Source organism: Thunnus albacares, chromosome 2 (assembly GCF_914725855.1).
Source record: "Thunnus albacares chromosome 2, fThuAlb1.1, whole genome shotgun sequence".
In the NCBI taxonomy this organism is placed as follows: Eukaryota; Metazoa; Chordata; class Actinopteri; order Scombriformes; family Scombridae; genus Thunnus; species Thunnus albacares.
The window spans coordinates 2,597,108-2,608,636 of record NC_058107.1 but is presented as its reverse complement, the minus strand read 5'-3'; the positions used below and the strand labels follow the sequence as shown (position 1 = coordinate 2,608,636).

The following is an 11,529-nucleotide window of genomic DNA, read 5'->3' as shown; positions in this document are numbered from 1 at the left end:
CTAGCTAACTGTATATAAAGTAGTGTAAACTAGCTCCACCTCCAGCAGCTACAACAGTAACATGCTGCTCTAACACTGATGCTTCACTATTAACCAAACCACTACTTTTACTGCAATACTTTAACTACATCAAGCTCATAATACTTATGTACTTTTACTTAACTAGGATTTTCATGCAGGACTTTTACTTGTAATGGAGTATTTTTACATTGCTGTATTGGTACTTTTACTTAAGTAAAGGATCTGAGTACCTCTTCCACCACTACAGAAGAGGTCACATTAAAATATTGTGTTTTTGTGAATTGACCCTTTAGTTGTATGAATTTACAACCTATTGTCTTTGCCAGCCTGAGTGAATTAAACTTTTTAAAATTAAAGCCCAGAAATCATTGAAATGTAAACGAGGTGATGTGGGACTTGCTACTTATTTTTTTAATTTATCTTTCATAACTTGGAGGAAACCTGTGTGTTATTGTTGCCATAGGCATCCTCTGAAAATATGTGGGCTGTTGCTGTCACAACATGTAACCAACAGGGAAAGTAATGCCCTAACATAACCCTTTTAAGTGGGTGTCATGTTACAGAAAGAGTCTGACACATTTACAAAAGACATGGTTTATTTTGTGGTTTCATTTGGTTACACGTGTGTGTTCATAAGCAAAAGCAGAAGGTTTGTAGATTCGCAAACAAAATTGTGCAAGATATTCTGTATGTTACTAATTTGTATGTACATACGCATATTCTACGAGGAATATGAACTGGTCTGGGATGTGTGTCACATTTACACCATGCCTTCTTTAGCTCTTCTGTTTCTGTAAATCACCAGGAGGTATCCCAGTGCAATGAGGAGGAGGAGGATGAAGAGGAAGAGGATGCCAGCCCAGGGCCCTTTGGGCAGAGCCTTTATCAATGTGCGGCTCTCTGCTGGCAACATATTGCTCAGACTCAGCATGTATCCCAGAGCCCAGCCTACAGATGCTCCTCCTGCCTGCAAGAACACAAGAGAAGACCCACTGAAACCACATGGACAAATTATCACACATGATAAACAAAAATGTTAATTCCAATGCATTCAGAATTTCTCTTTCCCCTTCCTCCTCACCTTTTTCTGAAAAGAAATGGAAGGAAGTGTGCGATGATCAAAACCGTAGCGCTCCGTTAAGAGGACCTGGACGTAATTGGAGATGGCGCAGACATTCTGCATGTGTTCCTCAGACTGCTTTGTCTTTTTAGTCATCTGTGTGGAAACACAGCAGGACGAGATTTTTCATTTTGTCACATGTCTTATTTGGTGGATGACAGTTGGACGTTATGTGCTGCAGAGTACCTCAGAGATGGTCATGTTGCAGACGAGCCGGATTGCCCTCTTCATTTGGCTGGGGGAGGTGATAGTGATGTTGGTGAGCTGGCTGATATAGCTGTGACTAAAGAAGAAGGCAGAGAATGCCTGTGGAGAAGAAGGTGGTGTTGAATTAAAAATACTTGATTTTACCAAAAAATAGGCCAGCAAAATAAGTTAATAGATGACTAGGGCTTGATAGCAATATTAATGTACAATATAATAGCTTACTTTGGGGAATATAAATTTAAATAAATATATCAGACTCATGATACTAATTGCATCCATGTGAAATGAAAAGCTTAATCATATAAGGCCTTTAAATAAGGAACTACCTAAAGAATAATAAGACAAGCCTAGGAAACTGACTAAGCATTCGATACCAACTTCTCGTATTTCAGGTTACAGACATATTTCTGTTGAGGTTTGAGGCCTGGCCATATGATGAATTCATTATCTCTCCATTAGAACTTCATTTTTGGCAGTGTGGGGAAAGCATGATGCAACATTTAGATCATCATGTTGGGAAATAAAGCTTCCAGAAAGTGAAAATTTTGGGAAAAAAGACAGATGTTTTTCAGTAAGGGAAGTGAGGTTGTTTAACTTTATGGATATTTAGATCAGCTGAAACACAGATTGAAACTGAAACAGAAAATGTTTTGTGTTAAGTAAAACTGTGTCTGTATCCAAAAGGCTCCCTCACCATGAAGTTTCCGCTCACATTGGGCTGGAAGACTCCATCAAAGGAGCACTTGGAGTAAGAGCAGTTGTTGAGAGAGAACATCTTTGTGACATTGTCCAGGCAGCTCTGGTAATCTCCTGTGCCCACTACTGACACAGACATCTGAGGGTTAAACTTGGCTGGTCTGTACTTCTTAGTGCATGGAGAGTCAAAGACATCCTTCCCCAGCTGGATAGATCTGTTGAACTCTTGTGGGTAGCAGGGGTGGAAAACCTGGGCCTTCATACTTTGAGTCTGACAGAGGGAAAAAGGATAATAGTGAAACAAACTTCTGGTAAATATGTATGGACAAGCAGTATATGACAACAGCAGTAGTGACACAGTATATGACTACCAGCCTGATGCCACCAGGGCTTGAGACTTAAAATATTTGACAGAAAACCTGCGTTATAAAGTGGAGATATGGACCAGCTTCAACAAAAATGGGGTATCAGGTATCAAGGATGTTTCAGCCCTGATCCGCTCCCTAGAGGATATAGGTTTTAATCCCCAGGTGAGCACAAAATACGCTCATAGCACATGTGGCAATCATAAAAAGCAAGTACATTACAAACCACACAATTGGGCAAGAGGAAAGTAAACACTCAAGGCAAAAATGATGAAAACCTTAATTTACTGGCAACATGCTATATGTAACTGTTACTGTTTACAGTACCGTGATGAGGTGAGCCAGAAGTTTACGTAGAAACTGGTCTTGGCCGTAGCACAGGAAGCTCTGGGTGTATAGCTTGTAGAGTTGTCCATAAAGCTTCAGCTCCATCACATTTTCCTTATTCTCCACCTTTTGCGAGGTCTCAAAAGTGATCTGAGTGGAGGCGCCACCTAAATCCAAAGCTCCGATTGTCTTTCTGCCCGGATTCAGCCAACGGCACCCAAAACCACACTAAGTGGCAAGAAAGGACACATCAAGACATACAGTGAGAATTTGAACTGATGCAGGACAATAGAAATATTCCAACACTGAACAGAGTTTACTCAGCATGAAACACTTATGTGTAGAACTTCTAGCAATGCAAGCAGTGTGGATCGATGGCAGATGTCAATTGGTCCACTACTTTGGTTCAGGGTTGAGTAGCTCAACATCTATCAGGTGGATTGCCATTTGTACAGACATTCATAGTCCCCAGAGAGTTAATCCTACTGACTGGTTATCCTCTGACTTTTCCTCTAGTGTGTCTTGCAGGTCAAAGTTTTCACTAATCCAGCGCAATATCTCCATATCTACAAGATAGATTGGCACAAGGTTTGGTGCAGATATATATATAGATTGTTCCCATATGATGTATCCTAATGACTCTGTGATCCCCTAACTTTTCATTTGCTGTCATCATGTCAATCGTGTAAAATTTGTTTAACACTTTGGTTTGATGACCAAGTATTTAGGGCCCGAGCCCAAAGGGCGAAGGCCCTATTGTATTTCATGTGTTTATTTCTTTCTTCATATTAGATATGATAATTACATATTAGGGCCTGAGCCCCAAAGGGGCAAAGACCCTATTGTATTTCGTGTTTCTTTATTATTACGCCACTTCAACCCTTAATTTGACCCCCTAAACATGCTCAAAAACTCACCAAATTTGGCACACATATCAGGTCTGGTGAAAAATTTGATAAAATGTAAAAATTTACCCCAAAGTGCCAAAATGTGCTCTATAGCGCCACCTATGTATCTAATAATATCTGCCACGGCCCGTAGGAATGTCGTAGAGAGATTGAACCAAAACTCAATCATTTGTCTTATCAAGACCTACAAATCATACACTGACACCCCTGACCTAAATCCAACAGGAAGTCCGCAATATGCCCATCAAAGTATGACTTTGTGCCAATTTTGGACCCCCAAGAAACGCTATCTCCTCCTAGGGTGTTAATGGTATCGGCTTCTAACTTTAATACATGACTTATGACACTGTGCTGAACACAAGCTGTTAAAAACTTTGTAATAACTCGAATGATTTAGATATTGTAAGCCCTGAAAGTTGGAGTGCCACATCACACCTTACAATGTAAACCAATGGGGAGGCAATCTCTAGGCATGGACTTTGTGTCAAACAAATGGTTCTGATGTGTAAACTATAAGTCTGACCACTTTGAAACCTGTATCAATGGATTCGTGACGAAATTTCCTACAAAAAAATAAGATTTTTAATGTAGGATTTGGCCAAAGTCATGGGATTTATGAGGATATTTCACAAGAAGAGTGACATTCTTTCCAACTGAGAGGGAGAGAGAGAGAATGAAAAAACTTGCATAATTTTGATGACAAAGGTGTGAATAAGACAGACATGTCTCACTCTGCAGAAAATTCTCATCCTCACACCGTTGAGATTTGATGTTTCGTCATGACAGAGGAAGTTGCTTTAACTTTATTGTACATGCTCCAGTCTGCACCAAACTTTACATGTTTGATAAGAGTCCTGGCCTGAACACGTCTACATGACAATATTGCATCAGTGATGCAAACTGGCTGAATAGCACCCCCTACGAAATTGCAGCAAAGCAGCCCCAGCAGCAGGCAAAATAGTGGACAAAGGAAGTGATGTTTATCTCCTTCTTGCACTGTCTGAAAACAGCCCAGGTCTGAAGACATCTACATGCCCGTGACAGAAGCCCTTCGACTACGCCGCGGCACGAGGTGCGTGGAGGCACGAGGTGCGTGGAGGCACGTGGGCCCATTCAACGCTGCTTACAGCTTTAATATTTATTATGTATCTGTCCTTGTGTATATATACAACCATTCATATACACTTACTTTGATCAACTTGCTTTTATATAGTATAGTAGCATATTCTGGTGTTTGTAATCACACTTGTGATGACATGCAAAACCATTTCGTTTTCTCAGGATGTTGAGCAATGACGATAAAGTTGGATCTAATCTGATCTAAATCAACTTCTTCTAATCAGAAGAAGTTGTTTATCCGCTTATCTTTGTGATAAGCAGGTGAAGCTCCTCTTCACAGCAACAGTCAACTGTTCAGTGGTGGGAACTTCTAACTTTTCATTTCAATAAGACTTCTGTACTCAACGGATCTGCAGTCAATTACGTCGTTCTTCAACTATGGTCCATTTTGGTCTGGAAACTTTTAGAAAATCACGTGCGCAAAGGCACAAAGGCCCGTTCAACGTTGCTTGCAGCTTTAATTTCTTTCTTTCTTCTTTATTATCTTGCCGCTTCAGTGCCAAAATGTGCTCTATAGCGCCACCTATGCCACTAAAATGGCTGCCACGGCCTGTAGGAATGTTGTAGAGAGATCGAACCAAAACTCAATTATTCAATTATTCTCATCAAGACCTACAAATCATATGCTGACACCCCTGACCTAAATCCAACAGGAAGTCCTCAATACACACATGAAAGTACCACTTTTCCCTAATTTTGGACCCCGAACAAACGCTATCTCCTCCCAGGGCGTTAATGGTATCGGCTTCAAACTTGAATACATGACTTATGACACTGTGCTAGAGTCTGACCACTTTCAAACCTGTATCAATGGATTCGCAACAAAATTTCCTACTAAAATATGATTTTTAATGTAAGATTTGGCCAAAGTCATGGGATTTATGAGGATATTTTACAAGAGGAATACACTGAAATCCTGCTCTCCAACTGCTCCTGGTGATGTCACTCCCTCAGTGCTGTGACACATGACGCAATACACACTCATTATCAAATCACAGGAGGAGCAAGAAAAGACTTAAAAAAATCATACTCCAATATCTCCAAAACAGTAAAAGATAAAAAACACATATCTTGTCTTGTCAATGTCTTGTGACTCATTTAAAGTTCAAATGAAGTTTGTATCCAAAACTATGTGGAAGCAGTAAATGATCAAAAAAGGTGTGGGTTCGCTCACACTCTCCATTCAAATATATGAGTATTTTTCTGTGTCCAGCTGCAGTTACTTATTGTCTCTACACACCTGACAGTACACGTTTCAATCAAACTTTCACCAGGTCATGTGGGTTAAAAGTCTTTACTTTTCTAAAAATAGACATGATGAAAATTAGGGAATTAATTTGTTTTATACACAAACCATCAAGAGTTTTCAATTTACTAATTGAAATTCAAGTGAAAGGGCCCAAAACCTGCATAGGGCCCAAAACTTGCGTCCATATTGGTTGCGTTTGCTGATATTTGGCCTTCAGCCAAGTCAAGTCTCTCTTCTGTCCACAATAAATAATAAGAGGATAGATCTGTGAGTGCCGGTGTTTTGTTTGTTTCAAAAGTATAATGAAATATAATAATCAAGTCATGAGGACACAAAAGCATGGATTAATTTCTCAAAATTTTCAAAAGATAAAATATTGCCGATGTTACCTGATAACATAACAACGTGTTCATGTCCTAAATTGATTTCTCTTACTGCTGTGAAGTGGAAGTTGTCATGGTGACTTTTATACACAGCAGACAGATTCAGACATGCTGGATTTCTGAGGCAATCAGTTCTCTGGAAAATGGCAGTTTTTCCAGTTGTCCAAATGAGTCAAATGAAATAGATATCTTTCTTTTTAGTGCCAAAGTTTCTCTTTGTTACTATACTTCCACCGCAGCTCAACAGGGAAACACTGAGGAAACACAAAGAGGGAATTTGATGCTAAAAAGACTGTATATGTGGCAGATATCCACTTGATATGACTAACTCAGACTGCTGAAGCCTCATATAAGCTTCACATCAACTTTTAAATGCATTTTTGCACAAAATGACACTGTGGACACACTGTGGATTCTGGCCTCTTATCACTTACATTGAAAACACTTCTGAAGGAGTACGAACAGGAGGAATGATTACAGCGAGGAAAACTTCTTTCACTGTTCACTGTTTCACAGTGGTAGAAGAGGTATCTGCACCTGACTGTTGTTTTAAGACAGATTTGAAAAATTGTGAATCTGTCCTTTAATGTAGCAGCATTTAAATGCTTTAGGGTGTGACTTTCCATGCGTCCAACAGGAAGGACAATGTTCTAAAACAGAAACGTTCTAACTCACCTTGGCAAAGTTTTGAAGTAAATAGTTGACTGTGACCCAGCCATACACCCCCTCCTGCTGTCCGCTCAGGATGGTTGCCTCTCGGAAATTGAAAGGGTAAGACTGCAGCTTGTTGTCCACTTCCTTCAGTACCCGCTGTGACTCTCTGGTGTTGACTATGCTAAAAAGAGAGTGTTAAATGGGGAACGAAACAATAATTAATCCGCCAAAGAGCCATTTTAATGCATCCATGAATAAATGATTTGGAGCTTAGTAGTAATATTAGTGTAATATCTTGTGTTAATGGAAATTTCTACTGACTTCAAGAGCCTCATGCCTGCAGTAGCTCCCAGATAGAGTGGAGTCTGGTGGTGCCTGAATTTGGGGATATCCCTCACAGCTTGGTCCATACAGGGCTTCAGACTTTGTGCTGCACCACCAGGAATGCCAGCATAGCTAGATATGCCCCCACCTTCATAGACAGAGAAAGTAGTTCTGCTTACAAAGAACTCAACCTGACCTTCTTGAAAACTGGACTTCCATGTGTTTCTATGGAAACACTAAAAACAAATCAACTCAGGAAAAGGAACAACTGGCACTGAAGATGGCATGACCTTTCTGGTGAGGAAGTCGAGCAGTTAAGAACAAAAGTATTGTGCAAGACATAGCGTGCAGACAGTGATTCCGTAACAATCAAATAATGTCACAATAATAGATATATTTATACGGTGTGGAAGTGAAAGTGATTGTGTCCTTGCTACCAGGACAGTCTCGTGTTAAAAGGTCAGTTCATGAAAATGATAAAAAAAAAACCCCAACATATTTTCTAAGTTGTCTCTGGTGTTAGCCATGAGATAAGGTTGGTTTTCCTTGTCCAGGTTTTGAGATATCCATCTCTGATATTCATAATATTTAATTTGTTCACAACTAGGATACACAAGAGGTAAATTAGAAAAGATGTTCTTTTGTAATTTGGTTGAACTGACTCTTTATTGTAATGGGCAGTTGCACTGACATGCCTCTGATTCAACGCCTCCTCCCAGGCTGCAAACTGTCCACCAAGATGCTCTACCAACTGGGCCATAGTCAGGATTTTAGAAATACTGAGGTCTTTTTTGGATTTTAAAAATCATCATGAAGTTATAATATCTCATTTACTCAGTTAACTTCATATCATAGTCATAGTCATATTTTTTCAAGTTGTATTTACCAACATGAAGGTCTGAATGGAGTCTCCAGGTTCACTACATGGCAGTTAGTTTGTGGTAATTTAAGTAACTGCAAGTTTATTTAATACTGTAATCACCAGTGAAGTACATTATAAACTGAAATTATGTAATATAAATTGAATCTACACAATATTGGAATAGCCTATAAGTGTGCAAGTTTTAATTGTAGAATAAAAATCTCCTAAATTCCCTGAAAAAATACAGATGACATGACCTCGGTGCCCTCAATAGGAGCTACGACCCCATCCAATGCTTCAGATAAAGAACTACATCACCCTGCTGGGTACAGACCAGTCTACCCACATGTTGTTCTCAGTGTAACCTTTCATACAAAAACACATGTCTTGTGCAGCACAAGGAGTTCACCTTTGGCATGACACTCGCTATGCTGGGTGACAATACCGGTGCCGTTTAGCTTGTCAGCCGGCCATTTATAGATGTACATGGAGGTGTGGGATGAGCCTGCGTCCAGAACAATTCCATACTGAAACAGACAGAAAATATATATATATATATATAAGGATCTCATAACACAAATACCCAGCAGTCATTTCATAAATAACACATATCCTCCTAACGGATCACAGCTGTTAACCTTGATGTTAAATTGTATTTCCTTTGTACATATTAACTAAAGTCCAGGTTGTGGCTAGCATATGAATTGCCTCTTTTTGGTAACAATTTTGCAACTGCTGTAGCCTACATGTTGATTCTCGCCTTTTATGTTTGAATTAATTCTTTTTTACTGCAAAAAATTCATTACAGACTTAGTGCTGTATTTACACAGACTGGTGTCTTTGTTCTTTTTAACTAGAAATGTTGACTTTGTCTCTGTTTCAAACTTCAAAGTATCATGTTCTATTCATTGTTATTCTTTAGGCAGAGGCAGAGTATGGCAGATTTGACTCTATCTATGTGCCCTTTCAAAAACTATTTCAAAGTGTCTGTGAGATGAACAAAGGAAGAGCACATGAATAATGTACCCAGAAAGAATCTCCAGTAAAGCACACAAACAGCTTCTTTTATCTTGTCTTCTTTGTATGTTTCTTTCTGTCTTGTCTCCTCAATCATGCTCTGGGTCACTTCCTTTTTACGAGAAGCGTTCTAACCTTTTAAGGTTAGCATGTGAGGTCTTTCAAACTTTGCGGTGAGGGCTGCTGCTGCACATTTCATTATGAGTATTTAGTTGACACACAAACTTACGACTGAGCAAGTTCAGATTAGAACATACAGGGTTCAAAACTGTGACCATTTTGACGGCCTCTCCATGTGTGATGGCACACAATAGCTGAGTGATGTTTCAGCCAAAATCTGATCATTAACAACAACTGAAATACTATATTTGAATATTTTTCTGGACTGATGTGCTACTTAATAAATTCAGCGTATTTTAGAATTAAGTTTGCAGTTGGTGACATTCAGTATGTAACTCACAAAGAATCATTTACATATTAAAAAACCCAAATCCTGACCAAAAACCCTGCACAAGCTTCCAAATAGCAAAATAATATTGAATTACCATGTTTTCTGGAGGCTTCTCCATCTCTTTAGCTGGAAGGACCACCAGAAGAATCCCAACTATTGACACTATCAGGAGCACAACCGCAAGGATGATTTGGGAGTACTGGAGACCCATGCTGGATGCTGCTAGCACAATTCTCAGTAAGGAAACCCACAGATATAAAGGGTGTGCATTATATACTTGACAGCTGTGGGTTTGGTCTGAGCTTTTGACGAATCATCTTGCCCCCACACGCATGAGTGCGCGCGCACACACACACACACACACACACACACACACACACACACTACCAGGCTCAGTCATTCAAGTTTAGTCACTTCAACAGAAGGAAGAAGTTTCTTGTGATTAAGAAATCAATCAGGAGTCATAGTGTATGGAATAGAATTTATTTTTGACATTAGCTCTGTATATATGATGAATACTTTGAAGGTGTTAATGCTTTTAACAGTGCATCTGTTAGAGCAATAAGATGAACAACTGAAGTTCCTCAATATACAATTACACAGGACACCGTTTCCTCTCAAAGGTACAGACGTTACTCTCTGCATCATCAGGACATGTTGAAGCTGCGGCTGTCTTTTTGGTTTCACCTTGCAAAATATGAACACAGGAAATGTACAAACCGACATGTAAACACGAGGTTCCACGTTGCAAGATTCAAGTATCACAGGTTTTCCTCACTGTAATCATTCCTCCTGTTCATACTGACTATTAAAAGATCTCCTTTAAATGTGCTTTCAATATAAATGATTTTGTACAGTCATTTTGTGCAAAAGTGCTTCATATTAGGACTGTGGAGTTTGTCCCCCATCACTTACATTGTAAGTGCATTATGAAGGGATCTTCTAATGGTCAGTATGAACAGGAAGAATGATTACAGCAAGAAAAACATGTTTCAATATTCATTTGGGCTCCTGACTGTTGTTTTAAGACTTGAAGAATTGTAAACGCGTCCCTTAACGGTGAGATAAACATACAAAAATAAAAAATACATGAGAATAACAATAAAAACAGTAAAAGTCAATGCAAACGACAAGAAAAGAAAACAAATGAGGAAAAAACTAATGAAACATGATAATAAATTAGATGATCTCTTTTTAGTACTGTTTGCTTCTATAGAAAGATTTTTGCCATTTGAACAAAGAAATTAACTATTAAATGTTTGATGCTGTGTGTCAGAATAGCAGAAATTGTTTTTGAGGTTAAAGGAGCGTGTGGAGTTGAACAAATAAAGACTAAGATCCCAAGTTTGCTCACAGGTAAAGAACAGATAAATAATGGGTCCTTCACATTTTTCACAAAAAGCACAAGAGCTGAATAAATGTAAAGTTAGCTAGAAACGAGTTAGTGGGATAGAGTTTCTGTAAAGGTTTAAATTATGTTTCCTTTACTTTGTTGGAGATGCAATATTTGTAAGGTAAAAGCCAAAGTGTCCTCCAGATAATATTGTCAATGCATGGCCTCTAAAATAATTCACCATTAGGTGCAATTCTTTCTTTCTTTGAAAAGTCAAATGTGTGTTATTACACTTTTTATGTGTAAGGTAACATCATCCTGTTGTCCCCATATACCAAATGAATTTAATTAACTGTTTAACCCCGAGGAAGAGTTTGAATAACAGTGAAATTCTCTGAATAGCACAGAAAAATCATAACTAGCCATGAATAGTTCATATGACAAAATGCAACCAATATCATGAAAAAGCTCAAGAACATGGTTAATATTCCTA

The 11,529-nt window shown here is 38.8% G+C and overlaps 1 protein-coding gene across 1 annotated transcript; it reads right to left on the bottom strand.

The window, feature by feature from the left end:
- Nucleotides 1-599: 599 nt before the first annotated feature.
- LOC122989871 (ectonucleoside triphosphate diphosphohydrolase 2-like) lies at nucleotides 600-9,931 on the bottom strand. The gene is made up of 9 exons (XM_044362894.1): nucleotides 9,798-9,931; nucleotides 8,645-8,762; nucleotides 7,371-7,521; nucleotides 7,071-7,230; nucleotides 2,737-2,964; nucleotides 2,043-2,315; nucleotides 1,328-1,447; nucleotides 1,103-1,237; nucleotides 600-988 (listed from the first exon to the last, which is right to left on the bottom strand). The coding sequence occupies exons 1-9, from the start codon at nucleotides 9,912-9,914 to the stop codon at nucleotides 782-784; spliced, it is 1,509 nt and encodes a 502-aa protein (XP_044218829.1). The 5' UTR covers nucleotides 9,915-9,931; the 3' UTR covers nucleotides 600-781.
- Nucleotides 9,932-11,529: the final 1,598 nt, after the last annotated feature.